Source organism: Rhinolophus sinicus, linkage group LG14 (assembly GCF_036562045.2).
Source record: "Rhinolophus sinicus isolate RSC01 linkage group LG14, ASM3656204v1, whole genome shotgun sequence".
Taxonomy (NCBI): domain Eukaryota; kingdom Metazoa; phylum Chordata; class Mammalia; order Chiroptera; family Rhinolophidae; genus Rhinolophus; species Rhinolophus sinicus.
Genome location: NC_133763.1, coordinates 45160446 through 45181302, shown reverse-complemented (window position 1 = coordinate 45181302; position 20857 = coordinate 45160446). Strand labels below are relative to the sequence as shown.

Below are 20857 nucleotides of genomic sequence, written 5' to 3'. Positions count from 1 at the left end.
TGTGAGCCTGGCCCAGGGCTTTGGGTGTAGCAGGACTGTTGCCAGGGGCTCTGTCAGTGAGAGAATTGTGACTAAAGCGGAGCAGAGGGGTGGGGGCTGGCCTTCTGTCTTCATAGGTAGGAAGAAAATCATTCTGAAGTGGGAGCGACTCAGTGTTCCAGCTGAGTCCTGGGAATAAGAGTGGAGTCAGGGAGACAGTGTGCAGTGGTCCCCACTGGGCCAGGAAACTGCCGAGTCCGGGGGATCTGTGGGTCACGTGATCGGGGATACTCCCAGGAGACACCTGGGTCAGTTACCATTACTGAGCACCTACTGTGTGCTAGGCACTCTGCTAGATGCTCCACATGTACCACTTTACCTAATAATAGCACCTTGTGGTAGAGGCTATTATTATCTCCACTTTATGTTTGAGGACACAAAGGCTTAGAGAGGCTTTCTAACTTGTCTGAGATCTTGGGACTGGAATTGGAACCCAGACACTGGATTCCAAAGTGCCTGTTCAGGAAGCAGGCAAGCATGCTGCTTGCCGTGGTCAGGCTCAATTGAGATAATCCATGAAAAGGGCTTAACACTGTGTCTGGGCAGCTAAAAAGGGCTTATTACATGCTGAAGAAGCTTATCAATATTTTCAACATTATGACGTTGGAAATGCAAATCACATAAAAAGGTTGAACATACTGCAGTGTTGTAAGAAAATTAGAGTGTGAAATCTCCCACAATGGGGTTTAAAAAAAAAAAAAGCATCATCACCCCGGGCAAGAGAGGGAAACTTCTGCCACCTCAGTATGGTGACTGTGAGCCCAGAGGCGTGGCCAGGGGATGGATGGGGACACTGACACCTGCCAGAGGTGACCAGGCTGCCTCCAGCAGGATGACAAGAATTGCCCCCAGTGCAGGGGGTGAGCCCTGAGGCTGGCAGGATGTGGAGGAAATGACCTGGGGGAGAGGCATTCCTGGGATTCGGTTGGTACAGTTCAGAGATAAGATTATTTCATCACCATTTACTCTTATTTATTATTATTACCCATTTCCTTGTGTCCAGGTGGCTGTGAAGGGGACACTTGCCAGCAAATGACATCATCATGAAAAAATATGGAACAGTTGAGCTTCAACGGTAGAAAGAGTTTGAATAAGTGTTAAATTTAGCTAATCCACTCACTAAACCAGGAGTGGCCTTTTGGAACATTTATTCAAAAATCTCTGTTTTGAAAAACACGGGGCACTCTGAAGAGAGTTCTGTCGTGACGTGTAAGAAAGAGGGCAGGGCTTGATAGCTTGAATTTTCAAAAATTGTAAGTTTCATTGTAGAGAATTAAATTCATAGCAAAAATAACTTTCCTTAAAATTTCAAGCAGAGCTTTAAAAACCTCACACCCAATTGAGTGTATTCATTCTCCAAGGAGAGACTTTTTATTTTTTTTTTTTATTTTTTGCAGAGGACAGTTTAATCCCTGAAACCGGCTGTTACAGTCCCAGTTAGAGGATACAATTTTCTACTTAAGTTGCCCAAATGATGGAACAAATTTTGTGGAATTTGGCAAATTCCTCTGGAAGTTGTTTTTTTCCCACCCTCTTTTTGTTAACTGAAAACAGGGAAATATATATAACCATATCCATCAAAGAAAATGCATTGTTTGCAATGATTGGTTAATTTGAGGAGGCTCAGATGGTATGTTCTCTCAGAAATTGCTCAAAATTGAGACTTGTCCATCCTGAAAAGCCCGAGGAAAATGGGAAACACAGCATTTTGAAGACCTTTTTAGTGCACTGTGTCCAAAGTTTATTGTGAGAGAGAGGAAATATGTTAACATGCCAGTATTTTCAGCTGACATCAATACCAATTGTCTAGAGAGTGACAAGCCTCAGCATATCATATAAAAAGATTAGCCATATAACAGCAAGACCCCCAAGCAGGAATGTATCTTAGTCAGGACATAAGTAGTCTGGGACAGGCACTCCACAATAAATAGGGTTGTTACAAAGCCTGATTGAGGTGTCAGATTGGTGAGGACAAAAAAAATGTTTCTAATCTTTCCACATCATACCATGGAAGGGAAGCTAACGCAAGGAGGATTTCGCTGTGGCACAGAATTTGTACATTTCTCTCATAAGCCAAGATGCTCGGGCTTTCTCAATTTGGGGTCTACTTTGCAGAACAATAGGTTCTGCCGTGACTCAGCCTGTCCTTAGCCATGAGGTCACTGCAGACATAAAGGGCTCTGGGTTGCCAGGGAGGCCCAGCAACAGAGTCAACCAAAGGTCAACCAAACTGAAAAATGCTTATTGCTTTAGGTCACTGGGTTTTGGAGCAGTTTGTCATACAGCAATAACTAACAGATACAGAGATGTTTTCATATCAGTACATTAAATAAATTAATGTAGAAAGTACTTAGAATAGGGCCTGGCCCATAATAAGCTTTAAAAAATATGAGCTATAATTAAAACTACATACAAATAATGCCTGCAAAGTATTCCATTGCATGGTGTACAATTATTTATTCAACCAGTCTTCATTTGTTGAACATCTACATTGTTTCAGTTTTTCCCCCTACTATAAAGAATGCCATCGCCATCCTAGTATATACATTTTTGTCTATTAATGGGAAAGGATTCTTAAAATTTTAATTGCTGGGTCCAAGTATATGCACATTTGAAATGATGATGGATAATAAGAATTTACCTTCCAGAGTTACTCAACTTTGGGTTTTCACCAACAGTATCTGAAATGCCTGTTTCTCCTCACCATCACCAGCACTGATATTATTTTAATGGCTGTATAATAATCTAGCATAATATGTGCCATAACTTATTTAACTAGCCTTCACTGTTGAACATTTAGGCTGCTTCCTTTTTCTCTCTATTATAAATAAGACTATGATCAACATTCCAGTCGATAAAGCTTTTCACACATTCATGATTATATCCTAAGGGTAAATTCCTAGAAGTAGAATCTCTGAGTCACAGGATTTACACATTTGAAAGGACTTTGAATATATAAAACCAAATTATTCCTCAGAAAAATTATACCAGATTATCCTCCAATGCAGCGTTTACAGAAAACCTTCATTATGGAAAATTTCAAAATTATACAAAAGAGCAGAGACTATGGCAATGATTCCCCCCAGGTAGCCATCAGTCAGATTCAATAATGATCATTGTATGGCCAGCCTGTTTAATCGACGGCTCCTCGGTTTGGTTAGATTATTTTGAATCAGATCCAAATGGGGCGTTTTCAGTGTGCTTTCATTCAAGCAGTTGAGGGTGCGAAAGACAAACGAAAGGCTCCTTTCATGGTGGAGCCAGTGATTCTTCAGGAAAAGACTAATCCAGCCCACTTCTGAGGGTTTCCAGGGCCTTTGCTGAATCTCTGTATCCCCAGCTGCTTGCCATTCTTCATTTGAATAAAGCAGAGGTAGATAATGTAATTCATCCGTGGCTCACGGAAGTGCAAACATTGTGATTTGTGTTTACAATGATTGCTGCTGAGAAGGAGGCTGGCTCCCCTTTGGCCAATGCTGAAATTTTCCAGGCTGATTGAATTTTTGTAACACTGGTTGGTCACATTGTATCAACAACAGGTCAGCCCAATCTTGGGACAGAAAACCAAGCAATTTCCTTTAATAAGAAAGTACAGTAATGGCTCATTCTCTTCCCAGCTCTCGGGCATAGTACACAGGACTAAACCGGAAAGCAAGCTGCATGTCGCTGAGGCGTTGCTGTGAAGGGACAGAAAGAGGTGACGTGAAGACGTACGTCTGTCAATTTGCGGATAAAGAGCAGGACAAGACCTGTGTCTTAGACCAGAATAGTAAGTGGACAGATAACACCTGTGTTTTAGGCCAGAATAGTAAGTGGACGGATGATGAATGAATACTCAGAGTTGATTTCCAAATGTCATATTCAAAGCACCCTCAAGAGTTCACTGCAGTTATTCCCAAGATACTGTATTAGCTTCAGAGGTCATCTAGCCTTGCTTTAGATAATCCTCACAATGACGCTTGTGTCATCAGAGTGCAAAGGAAAGGCCACAGGCTTTGAGACAAACAGGACAGGATCTGAGTTTCAACTCCACCACCTAATTGCTGAGAGACTTTGGGCAAGTTACTTGTTTATTTCTTCATTCGTTCACTTTCCCAACAAAAATGTTTTGAGCACCAAGTGCCAGATGTTGTACCTGGCACTCAGGACTCCTATGCGCCAGATGTTGCACCTGGCACTCAGGGCTCCTATGCGCCAGATGTTGCACCTGGCACTCAGGGCTCCTATGCGCCAGATGTTGTACCTGGCACTCAGGGCTCCTGTGCGCCAGATGTTGTACCTGGCACTCAGGGCTCCTGTGCGCCAGATGTTGTACCTGGCACTCAGGGCTCCTATGCGCCAGATGTTGTACCTGGCACTCAGGGCTCCTGTGCGCCAGATGTTGTACCTGGCACTCAGGGCTCCTATGCGCCAGATGTTGTACCTGGCACTCAGGGCTCCTATGCGCCAGATGTTGTACCTGGAACTCAGGACTCCGTGGTGAGCAAGACATTGTTTCTGTCCTTAAGGAGTTTCCAGTCCAGTGGGGGAGAATGCCATGCTGTGACAGGGTTAGAACAGAGTGACAAGGAAGCATGTAGGAACGAGGACAGACAACTTCCTAGAGAAAGTGCCATCTCAGCCGGAAGGAGAGAAGCAGTGGGGGTTATAGCCAACTGGGGTGAGAAGAGGGTGAGTAGGGGCTCACCGTTTGTGTAAAGAGGATTCCAGACAGAGCAAAAGGCCTCCAAAGGTTTGAAAAAAGAATAAGAAACACACTCTGGGAATTAAAGTCATCAAGTGGAACTGAAGTGTGGTGTGTCAGGACTGGAGTGGCACAGCGACACCGAAGAGGTCGCAGGAGCCAGATCTTGAAGGACATTCAAGGCAGATTCAAGACAATTCAGGAAACCTGTAGAGTTTCAAGCTAGGCAGCGATGATTAGATGGCTGGGAACCATCTCTGGCTGCTGCGCAAATGGGCTGGGGTGGGGGTGTGGGGGTGACCCGGTAGGAGGCAGTGGTGGTCGTGAGGGGGTCCAAACCAGTGCCGTGGCAGGGGGGTGGCGAGCCATGGGTGCCACCAAGAGCCACTTCACAGGTAAACAACTGGATGTGGTGACTGTGGGATGAGGTCAGTAAAAGGAAAAGGGACCCAGGGTGACTCCCTGTCTTCCATCTTGGCCTCTGGTGGGTGGTAGTACGATTCACAGAGATGGGGACGGTCACGGGGGAAGGGGGGGTGCAGGGGAAGATGGGGAGTGTGTGCTGAATTTGAGGCTGCAGAGGTTCCATAGGCAACTGTGTGAGTGCCCTGGGGACTCAGAAGCATAATGGAGCTTGATTGTGAGGCGCCAACATAAAGAGGGTCATTGAAGCCACAGGACAGAGGTAGTTACCAGGAACAGCACTCAGTCAGCAAGAGAAAAATGTCCTTATCAATGAAATGGCTAAGGTCAGAGACACAAGGAATCACTCTCATCTGTAAGGAGCCCAAGAGGGAGCCAGCACAATGGGGGTGGTTGGGGGGGCGGGGCCGGGGGGGGCAGTCAGTGGCTGAGCCCTTCTCTTCACTTCCCTGTGGTGCAAGGGGGCAGCCTTGTCCCACCCCAGTGTCATGTTCACATTCTTACCTGATCTTACTCTCCTTGGCTGACACTTACTTTGATTGACTACCAGCTGCGACACTCCAGCTGCCCTCCCTCCCTCCCCAGGTGCCAGAAACTGAAAATGGGCTGCTGAATACATATGCTCTGACCCAAATCCTGGAGTGTTCAGACTTTTCACACCCAAGCAGGATTCGATGCAGCGAAGGTGGCTGCCTGCCCCTCCAGGCATAACGCTTGAAGCCATGGTTTGCTTCGTGATACCTACGAGACAAATCCGGTCAGGAAACTCCAGAAAATCATTTCTAGGCCATCTGTCTTCTCCTGAACAGCAGCCAGAGATCTCTCAGCAGCTCGGCAGCTCAGCTGGAAAGGAACCAGAGCCAAGGAGCCAAGGTGCCTGGTTGCTCGGGCTCTGTGTTTGGGGTGAGCAGCGGGCTGGCAGGCTACTCCTGGGGTCAGCAGGACCAGATGATCCAAGGACAGGGAAATTAGCTCCCCAAGCCTTCCCAGATAGCTCCTTAGTGAAAGGAACTTTCCATCAGACGGAATGTAGTTGTGCTGCATTGACAGCTAAACCCTGCCTCCAGGTAGCAGCAGACGCTGCTGGTGCTGTCTATTCAACTTAGTTCTGGTCTGACAGGAACCGTGCTCTGAATAGACTCCCCACACCCCCGTGCTGGAGCAGCCTCGGAGAGTCTCCTCTGCCCTGTTGCCCGGAGGGCCTCAAAGCCGGAGTTAACTACTTTTCCTTTGGAGTCTATTGAAAGCAGGCTGGCTCAATGGAAATCCCGAATCAATGAACTGTGCTTTCAAGCGAGTTAAAGGAAAGAAAAGAACATACAGGTGGTGCCCTCCAGGACAGGCAAATTGCGTTTATAAGAAGAAAGCTTCCTGACTTCCTCCTGACCACTCTCCCTGCCAGGCTGTGGCATCCCTGACCGTTCCTGGCATCTTATAGACCTTCAGTTTAGAATGCCGCAGAGAAGGCCGGCATCCTCGGATGATCTAACTAGATCATTTTTCAGTATGCGTGTCAAGGGGCAATTTTAGGTGAGCTAGAACCCAGGTGTTGCAAGTGTTATTATCCTCTCCCATCTATTTGTATCCATTCACATGCACAGGGCTTATATTTTGTCGTTAGAGGAGGAAGAAAGCAGGGATTTATGGTTATGTCCTCCACCTGTCCCCTTCGTTTGGGTTTGATCTCTAGAGGGATGAAAATCTGAAACTGAAGGAATTATTTTCATGGAAGACTCAGTGAGATTCGGGGTACAAGCTGGGATGCTTAGGACCAAAGTGACAAATTGTGGCCTGGAAGGTGCCATTCTCCTTCCTCTGCATAGAATTCAGTGGCCTTGGAAGACTTCTTCAAGCAGCTTATGGGTGAGTGGGAGCCAGAGGAAGACACCATGCCCAGCAAGAAGTCCCTGAGTGGTTGCTGCAGCTGGACGCCTGGCTTAACGGCCAAACCTGAGGCTCTCCCAGGTCAGTTCCTAGAGTTTACCAAGGGCTTCTTGCGTGGGCAAGAGAAGGGCTTACTCAAGATCAGTGCATTTGGAGCATAAGCATAAATGTGACCCTGTTTTATATTCCTAAACTGGGAAGCCATGGGTCACTTGGGAGAATTTATGTAGGTATGTCACTCTTTCTTGCCACCTCTTTGGCTCCAACTGAACTTGGCAATGACTGTCCAGGAAGAGCAGGAGGCATTTTCTCAAATCACTCAGGCAAGGGATTTCTTAACCAAGGTGAGGACCCAGAGCCCTGCTACCTCTACGGGAGGTGTCAGGATGTGGGGAGAGGGTAGGATCACAGAACCTGGAGTTACGGTGAGCTCAGCCTGGGCCAGAAGGAAAGGACGAGGGAAGAATGCACTCAGGTGTTTACTTTGAGGAACAACTGTTGCCACTGAAGGAATTTCATTTTCTTTACAGCAGAGCAAATTGACATGCACAGATGTCTGAGCTTCCAAGGAGAAATCTGCAAAGCCAGAAAATCTACCTCTAGGAAGTATTTTTTTTTAATTAAAGTTTATTGGAGTGACAATTGTTAGTAAAGTTACATAAATTTCAGGCGTACAATTCTGTATTACATCATCTATAAATCCCATTGTGTGTTCACCACCCAGAGTCAGTTCTCCTTCCATCACCATATATTTGATCCCCTTTACCCTCATCTCCCACCCCCCACCCCCCTTCCCCTCTGGTAACCACTAAACTATTGTCAGTGTCTATGAGTTTTTGTTTCTCATTTACTTGTCTTGTTCTTTTGTTGTTTTGGGTTTATATACCACATATCAGTGAAATCATATGGTTCTCTGCCTTTTCTGTCTGACTTGTTTCGCTTCGCATTATAATCTCAAGATCCATCCACGTTGTCACAAATGATCCTATTTCATCTTTTCTTACTGCCGAATAGTATTCCATTGTGTATATATACCACAACTTCTTTATCCATTCATCTATCGAAGGACATTTTGGTTGTTTCCATGTCTTGGTCACCGTAAATAAAGCTGCAATGAACATTGGAGCACACATGTCTTTATGTATAAATGTTTTCAGATTTTTTGGGTAGATACCCAGAAGAGGGATTGCTGGGTCATATGGTAATTCTATTCGTAATTTTTTGAGGAACCTCCACACTGCCTTCCATAGTGGCTGCACCAGTCTGCATTCCCACCAACAGTGTATGAGGGTTTCCTTTTCTCCACAGCCTCTCCAACACTTGTTACTATTTGTCTTGTTGATGATAGCCATTCTAACCGGGGTGAGGTTAGATATCTCATTGTAGGTTTTTTTTTTTTTTTTTTTGCGTTTCTCTGATGATTAGTGATGTTGAGCCTTTTTTCATATGTCTATTTGCCATTTGTATGTCCTCTTTGGAGAAATGTCTCTTCAGGTCCTCTGCCCATTTTTCAATAGGGTTGTTTGTTTTTTTTTTGCTGTTGAGTTGTATGAGTTCCTTGTATATTTTGGATATTAGCCCCTTATCAGTGGCACTATTTGCAAAAATCTTCTCCCATTCAGTTGGTTGCCTCTTTATTTTGTCGATGGTTTCTTTTGCTGTGCAGAAGCTTTTAAGTTTGATATAGTCCCATTCGTTTATTTTAGCTTATACTTTTCTTGCCTTTGGAGTCAAATTCACAAAACGCTCTTTGAACCCAAGGTCCATTAGTTTAGTACCTATGTTTTCTTCTATGCAGTTTATTGTTTCAGGTCTTATGCTCAAGTCTTTGATCCATTTTGAATTAATTTTGGTACATGGTGACAGATAGCAGTCCAGTTTCATTCTTTGGCACGTGGCTATCCAATTCTCCCAGCACCATTTATTGAAGAGGCTGTCTTTTCTCCATTGTATGTTTTTTGTTTCTTTGTCAAAAATTATCTGTCCATATTTATGTGGTTTTATTTGTGTCTTCTTCAATTTCTTTTAAAAATATCTTACAGTTTTCAGCATATAGGTCTTTCACATCTTTGGTTAAGTTTATTCCTAGGTATTTTATTCTTTTTGTTGCAATTGCAAAAGGGATATTTTTTAAATTTCTTTTTCTGAGATTACATTGTTAGTATATAGGAATGCAATGGACTTTTGTACATTGATTTTATAGCTGGCAACTTTACTGTATTCATTGGTTGTTTCTAATAGCTTTTTGGTGGAGTCTTTAGGGTTTTCTATATATAGCATCATGTCATCTGCAAAGAGTGACAGTTTAACTTCTTCATTCCCAATTTGGATGCCTTTTATTCTTTCTCTTGCCTGATTGCTCTGGTGAGGATCCCACACTATGTTGAAAGCAGAGGTGATAGGGGACAGCCCTGTCGTCTTCCTGAATGTGGAGCAAAGGGCTTCAGTTTTTCACGATTACTTATGAGATTAGCTGAGGGTTTGTCATATATGGCCTTTATTATGTTAAGGTATTTTCCTTCTATACCTATTTTATTAAGTGTTTTAATCATAAATGGATGTTGTATCTTGTCAAATGTTTTTTCTGCATCAATTGATATAATCATATGATTTTTGTCCTTTATTTTGTTTATGTGATGTATCACATTGATGGATTTGTGGATGTTGAACCATCCTTGTGCTCCTGGGATGAACCCCACTTGGTCTTTTAATCATTTTAATGCATTGTTGTATTTGATTTGCTAGAATTTTGTTTAGGATTTTTGCATCTGTATTCATCAGAGATATTGGTCTGTGGTTTTCTTTTTTGTGTGTTATCCTTACCAGTTTTTGGTGTCAGGGTAATGTTGACCTCATAAAATGAGTTAGGGAGTACTGTCTCTTCTTCAATTTTCTGGAAGAGTTTGAGCAGGATTGGCTTTAGATCCTCCTTGAAGGTTTGGTAGAATTCACTAGTGAAGCCATCTGGTCCTGGACTTTTGCTTTTGGGAAGGTTTTAGAAGACTGATTCAATTTCGTTACTGGTGATCGGTCTGTTTAGATTTTCCAGTTCTTCATGGTTCAGCCTTGGAAGGCTATATGTTTCTAAGAACTTGTCCATTGCTTCTAGGTTATTGAATTTGGTGGCATATAGTCCTTCATAGTATTCTTGGATGATCCTTTGTATTTCTGTGGTGTCCGGGATAACTTCCCGTTTTTCATTTCTGATTTTGTTTATTAGTGTCTTTTCTCTTTTTATCTTAGTGAGTCTAGTGGAAGTACTTCTTTTATTCCAGAATTTCCATAGTGTGAGAATTAACTCAGCAAGTTCTAACTTAGCGGCCAAAGTATCCTAAGTCAAAAAATGGCTTAAGATCAAAACCCCCAAGGTACCCTAACACCCACTTAATAGTAGTAACTCTAAGTGTCGTCCAGATGCCAGCCTCTATGAGAAGCTTTGCTTACCAATGAAAGTGCTGGTTAATGATGAAAATTCCGTGGCCACCCCCCAACCCACTGAATCAGATTCCTTTGGGGACAGCCTGGGTATCTATTTTATGACAAGTACCCAGATAACTGCTATGCACACCAAAATTAAAGAACAAATATGTACACTTGTACTGTCCAATACATTAGCTACTAATCACTTGTGACTGTTAAATTAGATAAAGTTAAAAATTGGCTAGAAGGTGGATGGGGTGGAGGAATAACTTGATATGGCATGGGCCATGTCAGGGATGTCGCAGGACAGAAAGGAGGTCAGCAGGTCTCATGGGGATTGGAAACTCAGCATCCTGGGCCCCCTTCTGTCTCTAACAGCCTCTTCTTTTGGTTTGCTTTCTCTCCCTCTCTGTTTTCACTCACCCGCAGTTTCCTCTGTTTAGTTATCTTTCATGTGGCCCCCAAATAGCCACCTCAACCCCTAAGTCAATCTGAGCTTTCAGCTCCAGAACTCTCCATCAAATTGTATCTCTCAAATCAAATTCCTGAAGGAGAAAAGCTAACTGGCCCAGAACATCTGTGGATAGTCTCTGCCTCTAGGTCACGTGACCACCCGTGGTCCCTCAGTCCCAGGCAGTCATAATGGGTGACAGATGGGTCATGGGGGCATATAGGGCTGCATGCTGTGGGTAGAGCTGCTATGGCTAATGACAGAATGTTGAAAGTGGAGAAAGAATTTCAGTTTCTCTTTTAAGACAGCCTCATTTTGTCCATGAGACCAAACCAGGGTAAAGATCAGAGAGACAGGAGCCAAGGCTCGTTTGGGAACAGAGGTCAGGTACACAGGAGCAGGAAGAGCTCTGGGCTTGGAGTCAGAGGACCTGAGTTCAAATCCTGCCTTGTCTATCTGGTAGCTGAGTCTGACACCAGGTGTTTTACCTCTGACAGTCTCCGTCCCTCACCTGGGAATGGCAGGTCCTGCTGCCCTTCCAGACAGGGGTTGAGAATAAAATGATATTGTATACATGAAAGTGAATTTTAAATGGCAAGCTGTAACTTCTGCTGTAGACCCCTTAGAGTAGAGGTTAGTGGCTCCTAGGGGCTGTGATCTTTCTGGGCTCCCCAGAGAAGCAGAGGAAGACAGGTATGACTTGTTCTCGACTAAAGTGGTTCTCAGCATTCACAGTCACATGACCCTTTTGCACACTCTTAAAAACTGAGGACCCCAAAGAGCAAGTTTATGTGGGTCATGGTTATTTACTCTGTTCAAAATTAAAACTAAGAATTAAAAAAAAATGTATTTAGACATTCATTGTAAGAAAATGATAACCCCATTAAGTGTTAATATAAATTCATATTTTTATTTAAAAATAGATATATTTTCCAGAACAAAAAATATCAAGTGAGAAGAGTGGCATTATTTAACATTTTTGCAACTCTCGTCAATATCTGGCTTATTGCACTCAATCTGTTGGAATGTATATTTTTTTAAGTATATAAAGAAAATCTAGCCTCCACACATGTACAGTTGGATAAGAGAGAAGGATTTTAATAGCCTTTTCAGATAATTATGGATGTTCTTTCATACCACACCCACTCAACAAGCAATAGTTACTTGAAGAGGAGTTGCAATGTGGAATCTGAAATTATATCAATGAAGTTTTCATTCTCTGTGACATTAAAACCCATTGCTCTGTCGTGCACTTGAATGACTCTTTTATCCATGCATGATTTTGTAACATCGTGCATTGGCCATTTGGAAAATATTGGCCTGATGAGCTATGCAGATCTTCTAAATGTTGACACATTTTCTCACATGATATTTTAAAAATTCTATTCATTAATTTTGCCACCAATCTCATCGGAAAAATCTTAGACTATTGGAAAGCTGTCACACTCACTGTGGTAGATGCAGTTTTCCAAAAATTTACGATTTTTTTTGTTACACAGCTCAAATTCTATCACTGGCAACAAATACTGTCAGTCGATTTCTTTGACGTGACAGGCTCACTTTGTTCATTTTAGAAAATTTCTGCCACATACCCAAGTCTGAATAACCACATTTTGTCTATCAGTGATTCTTTGAAGTAAAAATGGTGTTCCATTAAAAAAAAAAGAAAAAAAAAAAAAGGCCAATTTAGCTCAGAACTCAAACCCATCACACAGAGCTTCTCTTGTATATCTCGGCATACAGCAGAACTTGCTGCTTACTTCCCAGTTTGTCACATAGAAAACTAAAATACGTGTATGTACTCAACGGTCAAGATTAATAAAATTGATCATTTTTACTGTAGCATCGAGAACTTTCCTAAGTGAGACTGGCCATTGTTTCCCTGCATGTGTGAGATGGTGAAGGATACCATAACTGCTAGGGTAGTGAGGTGTCTTGAATCCTGGTAAGGGGCTAGCAGTTTCACTCCTCACTGCTTTTCACCATCAGTGAAACTGTCAACACAGTGACATGGGTAAGTGGCATCTTAGTATTATTAGGAAAATAGTTATGACCTCAAGGGCCTCCTGAAACGATCTCAGGGACCTTCAGAGGTCCATAACGTATCACTGTTCTAAGGCTTTGGGGTTGAAAGAAATGACACATTTCTTTATTTTCTAAACAATATTAACTCTGGCTCGAGGAAGTCCACTGCGCTTAATTTTCTGAGATTCTTCCCTCCTCTTCTGGGGTGGGCAACCACCCTGGCACAGAGAATAGGAGAAGCCTTGGTCCCTCCGGGCTGATGCTGACAGTACCCTCTGCCCAGGCCCCCCGGGTCAGGCCACAGCAGGAGGCTCTGTGGGCAACTCCGACACCCCAGAGTCAGGCCGGCAGTGGCATCTTGCCCAGACTCTCCCAGCTCTCGTATCTGGTACCCTGGCCTCACAGACCTTTGTCCCAAGATCTTGCCTCTCTTCTTAGTGCCTAGCTTTTCAACCACCCCTTGGATCCTTTTCAATCCTTGAAGTCCGAAGCCTTCAAAACCCTTCTCTTCTCCAACATTCTGGTTTAATTCCTGAATGGACCAAAACCAGAAGTTCATGACCCTCAGACTGTGCACGAGTTTGACTACAAGTGTTTTTGTTTCTTTAAAATTCGAATTAATTACCAATATTAAAAATCAGGAGAGGCATAGGGCAACAGCAATATCTATCTTCTCTTGAGGGTCTGGCAACCTCAGACCTGCATTTTCCATGGTGGCAATTGGCTGAAGGTGAAAAGAATGCAAATTCCGTTTGGTCAAAGACCCTACCACTCCCTATTATCTTACAGCGGCCTTCTTTGCTCTTTCACTTACTTGCCTGACTTCCTTAAGATTTGAGTTTGTCATCTCTGTGCAGCCTTTTGAAGAATAAAGGCTTTAAGGTTTATCGTTTCCTACCTGGGAAACCATAAACAAATTAGTTTTTTAATCATCTGCTATGGCTAAGAAGACAGAGATAAGCCTATCTGATAAAATGTTATGAAAGAGTTACTCTGTTGTCTGAAGTCCAGCAGAGTGTCACTTGTTCAGGGCTCTTGAGCTTCCCTTAGGCAATCCATGGGGTTCCCTGGACACCACTGAACAACCACACATCAAGCTTGGCAAAGCTCATAAGAGGAAATACGGGAGTCCTTGACTGAACCCAGCCAAAGATAAGGGTGTTACCCTGTTACCCCGAAAATAAGACCTGGTCGGACCATCAGCTCTAATGTGTCTTTTGGAGCAAAAATTAATATAAGACCCAGTCTTATTTTACTATAATATAAGACCGGGTCTTTAATATAATGTAATGTAATGTAATATAATATAATATAATATAATATAATATAATATAATATAATATAATATAATATAATATAATTAATATAAGACTGAATCTTATATTAATTTTTACTCCAAAAGACACATGAGAGCTGATGGTCCAGCTGGTCTTATTTTTGGGGAAACACGGTAGGTAACTGACAATGCTCTATTGAGGAAAATCACAGCTTGGACATAGAACAGGGGTTGGAAACCATCGTTGACTTCAGGGCTCTGCCTCACCGGATAGATCACCCTGGTCTTGCCTGGGCATGTCCTATATTAACCCTTCTCAACACCAACCATCACTCACAGTGGAAGGTATTCTTATTATTCAGGTGGGGATGGAGGGCGCCATTTTGGCCAGCTCCTCCCTGGGTGGAAGCAGGTCCCGCCTGGGTGGTTCTGTACTATGTTCTGTGTCTCGGTGGCACCACAGGGTATTTCTGGGCACCAGCCCCTGCCGTGGTCTGTGCCTGGATCAGGGCCAGAGCTCAGGCCTGACTTAAGTCATTATATGAGGCAGCTTAGGGAAATGGTGGAGCGGGGGAAGGGGGAGTAGTTCAAACTCAGTATCACTGTTGCTTTTCTCTCTTCTTTTGTATAAAAAGATCAATCTCATGTCTAATTCATTTGAAAGTTCCCGACTTCTCTGTGTGTGTGTTTGGTAAAAATAGAAGCCTCTGAGGATTACAGGCTCCTGCTGAATTTTATGAGCAACTTTTCAATGCTTGGTAACCAGTTTCTTCTAATCTTTTCCTGAGTGAATTAAGCACCAGTGGGAGGCTAGCTTTCCGGGTGACTGGTTTGAAGAAAAGTCTTTCAGAGTTGGGGGTAAGAGGCTTTTAAGGTCATTTAATCAATTTGCAGATCACAGAACCCATAACAGAGTGAACACGTTGGGAAGAAGTTGGCCTCATGACCCCTGCTCTCATCCCTCTCTCGTCCCTCCTTCCCTCCTTGCCTTGCTGCCCTTTTTCTAGCCCCAGCCATCACCATGTCTGCAGGGGACCCCCCACCCCCAGATCACCTCTCTTCCCACAGTCTCATCCTCTTCTGAACCGGGGGGCGCTTTCCGAAGGACAAATATGATTGTTTTTTTCTCCCTGCTTTAAACCTTTAGTGCTTCTCAGGTTCAAAACGTCTCCAATGTTAGAATCAGGATGAACATTAGCTCTGAGGAGGAGAGTGAGGTCGGTGATAGAAAAGGGCGTGAAGGAGGCTCCTGGAGGGCTGACGACGCTGTTTCCTACCTTGGGTGGTGGGTACACGGATAGTCACATTGACATGATTTATCGAGCTGAGCCATTATGATATGTGTACTTTTCTGTACACATGTTATACAACTGTAAGTATTTAAATTGGTTTAGTGTTTAATATCAGCCTCTTGTGCTTTCCAAGGTAGGAGTGAGGAATGCTTTTGGATGCTGGGGAAGGGGACCACTGGGATTCCTGAAGAGAGTCCCTGAAACTTGTGGCAGCTTTGAAGCTGAAGAATCAGAACAATGAGATAATTTCAATAACTGCTGGTGTGACAGACTTGTAGATGGTCTGATGGATGCTGTGCCACTGTGCAGTTCTGGGGTGATGACGATTCAAAGACACCTCTAGAATCTTTTACAAAAGGCTATGACTTGGAGTTGAGCAGAGAGAATTAATCCTGGCCCAGCTCCCATCCAAGAAAGGATTTGTTTCAGATGAAGGTTGATTAGGCATGGGTTTGGTGAAGCCCTTAGCAGGGGTCTGAGTTTGCTCCTTAGCAAAGCTTTCCCGAAGTTTGTGATTGCAACGCCAAGGGAACAGGAGGCCACAGGACTTGGGAGAGATGCCAGGCCCTCCTCAGAGGCAGGCTGCAAAACTGTCCCTGAGAAGTGACCCTAACAGGTGGGCCAATAAAGGGGCCCTGGAGGAAGCCTGGGGCTGCTGGTCCCTCCAGCTGGTCCTGTGGAGGAGCTGGCGGAATGTGGCAGCTGCAGGCCTCTGAGTAAAGAAAGAAGTGGTGAGCAGTGAGTGGTGAGGATCAGGATTCCCTGCCCCTCAACGAGTCACCAGTTTGCTGAGCTTTTGCAATCATTGGACTTTTTGTTCCTTGCATTAGTTAAAAAAACCAGTCTTCGCAGCCTGAGTCTATCTCCACTGAGCAGTTAGCACATGGCATCGCTGGCCATGCATGGCTCGATGGGACAATCGGCCCTTTATAACACTGTACCCCTCCCTAGCACAGCATGGGGCACCATGCGGTGCTTGGTGCACATTTGTGAAACAACCAGAGGTGTGCAGGTTGTTAGAGGGAGAGCGCCGTATGCTCTACAACCTCCCCAAGGAGTGGGACTTACTATCTCCCGGAAATCTGAAGCTCAGAGTTCATTCATGCAAAGTACGTGGCTCATAAGTGGTAGAACTATGATTTAAGCCTTGGTCTGTCCATCACCAAAGCGCTTATCTCGAATCTCTGTGCAGGGCTGACCCCATCTACACTAGCCTAGGTATTCAATCCCATGGGTCACTGACTTTTTATTCAGGGTAACTTAGCCCTCCCACCAGTGGATCCCAAGTATCCCCAACAAAGTGTACAAGTCCCCATGAGACCTGGCCCCTGCCTACACCTCTGGTCCCATCTCTAGCCACATGGTGTCCTGACTTCTTATATCAATCATACTGAAATACCCACGGTTGCTTGCATACATCATGCTTCCTTGATGGGTTTTTCTGTCTAGATAATACTTCCCCATGTCTGTTGGGCTGGGTAATTATAAAGAGATATAGACAGGTACTAGCACGCTCTTGACTGCAGGCCATAGGCAGCAGAAAACCCAGATGGTGTGAACAGCAGGAGGATTTACCATCTCACATAGTAAGAAATCCCGAGGGAGTGGAGGGCAGGGTGCTGTCCTTCTCTCTGCTCTGTCCCTCTCTTCACGGGCTTCATCCTCCCACTGGTAACAAGACAGCTGGGGTGGTTCCAGCTCTCACATCCAGACACATCAACGTCCTGTACAAGAGAAGATAGGCTGTTTCTTTCTGTGCCCACCTTCCCGACCCCTGCCCATCACCTGCACGGCTCGCTGGCCCAGACCCACCCTAAACCAAGGGGGATGATGCTACAGAGATTGGTGGAAACCCAACAGGATATACCCCTGGAGCTGGGGACCCAAAAGAGTGGAACTCTGTCTGCCAGGGAGGTCTCAGGATTGGGGCCGATCTTAAAAGGTTTCCAGCCCAACCTTTCAAAGAGAGGCTCCTCTAGCTGGTGTCTTAGCCTCCTCACAACCCCAGTTCTCACTTCACCAGCCCTTTTGCCCATGGCTGTCCTCTGCCTGGCCCCTTGCCCTTCGGCACAGCAGCCCTCTCTGTTGGCCTGGCCTCTCGGCCCGGCCTGGCCGCCTCTGCCTGCTGTCCTTGACACACTCCTTGCTAGCTCACATGCCCTGGGGCATAAGCAGCCTACCAGAAACCCGTGCCTTCTATCTGGCCAGCCCACACGGGTCTTGTCTGGGAGGCACACCCAGATAAACCAACCACATATCACTCCCGTCCTGCAGCCCTCTAACCCTTGGGAATCTTTTCCACGTGATTTACCTGCCATGCTTTGTTTGCAAACCTTCCAAGTTCCTAAGTCACTTCTCATGCAAGTCTCAAGCATGTTTTTCTCCCAAACAAGTGTGTTTGTTACCTGAGAAGAGTGATGCCTCCTAATTCTTTGGCAGCTCTAGGAACGATGAGCCTCACCCACCAAACACATGCACACGCACACGCACACACACACACACACACACACACACACACCCCTCACCTCTTCTGATCTCCACAGCCACCCTGGGAGGGTAGGCAACCAATTAATGCTTCGAATTAACTAATTAGCCAGGGCGTCCTCAGCCTGGCTTCTTGCCCTTGCCCTCAACCCTCTGTTTGCAGAGATGGCAGCTGCCTCTGTGCACTGAAGATGCTGGAAAGGCACCGCTCCAGCATCTCGGGCCAGAAAATCCTAGGAGCAATTGCTCTTTGGGGCTAGAGTGTTATGTCTCTGGGAATGATTTAAGCTCTACAGTGAACAAACCGCTGGTGAACAAACTGCTGAGATACAATCAAAGGAACCTGGAACTTGTAGAGCACCTACTATGTGCCATGTGCTGGGTCCCTGCCTTAGATGCTTGTCCCTTTCAGTTGTGCACTGGCCAATGCTGCTTCCTCTGCCTGTCCTTCTCTCGCACCTGCCTGGGGGTTCTCTGTACCCTGCGCAATCAAGCTCAGATAACACCCCATGGTGAAGCTTTACCTGAAGCCACCAGAAGAAGTTCCTTTCCCCCTTTCTGTTGTCATTAAAACTTTGTGCAAACCCTTTGCATGGCTCTAGCCCAGCATGACTCACCTGCCTGCCTCTCTGCTGGCATGGGAGCTCCTTCAGGCCAAGAACCTATGTATTTCTGGATCTTTAGATCCTCTGAGGACTGATCCATACCTGTCAGGTAATAATAAATAAATCGCTGTTGAGTTAAATTAAATGAATTCTTGTTTAGAACAACAGAAAGCAAGATTCTGAAAAAGTGAACGTGGAACTTAGTAAATACAATGACTCTTAAATATCTACTTCTCTCCTTTATTATGGCTCCTGGATAGAGAAAGAATGAGAAAAGGGGACAGAGATAGAACTGGGCATTGAGAAAGCCTCTCTCCCTCTCTAGATGAGCACAAAAGCACGGGTCATTTTATATTTCCTGGCTCAGCCCAGTGCCTAGGATATAGGACGTGACCCATAAGTACTTGTTGAATGAATAGAGGAAAGATGGGCCAAGCTGTATTTCGGGGTGGATTGTGTGTACTCACTGGGGTATGCTGTGAGGAACCTGGAATCTCAGGTGAGAGAGGGAGGCCCCCATGACAGAAAAATCAACTTTGCCTATTTTGCTGGAGCCCATTTGTGCCTCAGACCTGTGGTTGACCAGCCAGCCCCCCTCTCTCTTCAACCCCCCCCAACCTCTGCTTTCTACCCCCGGCTCCAGCGCCTGCACAGTCCCATTTAAGGCTCTGAACTGAGGCCACAGGTCAGACCTGTCCCTCATGTGTGCCGACCCCCTGGCAAAAGGGTAAACGGAGGCCTATGGACATACGTCTAAATAGTATAAAGCTCTCAACCAAGTGAATAAACTGTTCCATAAAAGATATTCCTGACTCCTACTTTGAGAAATATATGTTAAAAATAGCAAATAAAAAGATTGGTGTAAGGCTACAGTTTTTATGACTGAAGGTTAGCCAAATATGAAAGATGACTGACTTAAGTTATTACCGTGTATGTCCTGGTTGGGGTGTATGTCCACGTGTATGCCTCTGACATTGGGGTGAGCAATAAAATGAAAGCATGCATAATGAACAAATTATTACAGACTTATTCCATTAATTTTATTTTTCATGTTTTTTGTTTTAGCAAAATCACTGCTAATGTTGTTATACAATCAAGATATTCATATCATGTGTATTCTATTGATGGTAATGATCTGGATTAAAAAAACAAAATGTGATTGTATTCAAAGTGTCCAAAATCTCAGCATATTTCCATCGTAAAGTGTAGATCAAACTAAATGTAGACTATTTGAATGTACACACGTACTTTTCATATATTTTCAAAAAAGTAATATTTCTTTTAATATAGTAACATTAAGGATAAAAATACAAATTATAATTAATGAATACAAAAATGTTTAAAGAAAATTATTTAAATCAAGTTAAATAAAACTATTTCCACAATTCTAGTACACAATATCCCTATAGTTGCCAATATTTTAAAAAGCAGGATCACTGTGGACCTTATGTCTACACCCGTGGTTCTCACCCAAGGGTGATTTTGTTCCCCAGGGTCCCTTGGAAATGCCTGGCGATATTTTTGGTTGATACAACTTGCTAATGGTATCTAGCAGGAAGAAAGCAGCAATGCTACTAAACATTCTGTGATGCATAGGACAGTCCCCACAACAAAAAATTAACCAGTCTAAGATGCTAGTAGTGCCAACGTTGAGAAACCCTGGCTACACACACACACACACACACACACACACACACACACACACACACACGAGTAATATGAACAGTTTAATATTGCAGAATGTTCCTCAACTGCTATGTGCAGTTGCGGTGACTGCTTCCCTAATTATGTGTAATTCCAGAATCACAGATTCAAATATGAATAGAAGAAAATGGAAATGCAGCACCGATTGCATTATGCAAGAATCTACTGCATTCTTGCTATGTCAGAGGAGGGTTTGGCATTTTAATGAATTCGTCTTTTCTTTCACCAGAGAGTTTCTGCCAATCAATTACCCTTCCCCCAGTTACCTTACATTCTGAAATAATGTCCATCTCCAACATTAGAAGCAACAAAACCCACAGATCTTGATGTTCACACACAGTCACCTTTTGTTTCAAAGACATAAGACAAGAGACGTAGAGGAGCATCATCTTGGGGTCTGAATGGTGTCATTTGAAGGGAAGGTATTTGAGGTTATTTATGGGTCGTGCTGGAACCAGAGTAGAACAGCAAATCCCGAGTGACAGAGGTGCCCATGTCTTCCTTCATAAGTATAGTTTCTGTGAGTTTGGGATTGGGGCTCTACAGCATGAGGCTCCCGGCAGGGGCAAG

General features: G+C 44.2%; 1 protein-coding gene across 2 annotated transcripts in view; it reads left to right on the top strand.

The window, feature by feature from the left end:
• The first annotated feature begins 6159 nt into the window (after nucleotides 1-6159).
• SYT6 (synaptotagmin 6) overlaps nucleotides 6160-20857 on the top strand; it is a 123598-nt gene continuing 108900 nt past the window's right edge. The window contains exons 1-2 of one of the 2 annotated variants that reach the window (XM_019730367.2): nucleotides 6160-6676; nucleotides 6970-7111. In XM_019730367.2, coding sequence (XP_019585926.1) covers nucleotides 7006-7111 — 106 coding nt within the window. In that variant the 5' untranslated portion in view covers nucleotides 6160-6676; nucleotides 6970-7005. Of the gene's footprint in view, nucleotides 7112-20857 lie in introns of both variants that reach the window. The other variant, XM_074318428.1, reaches the window with a different exon arrangement.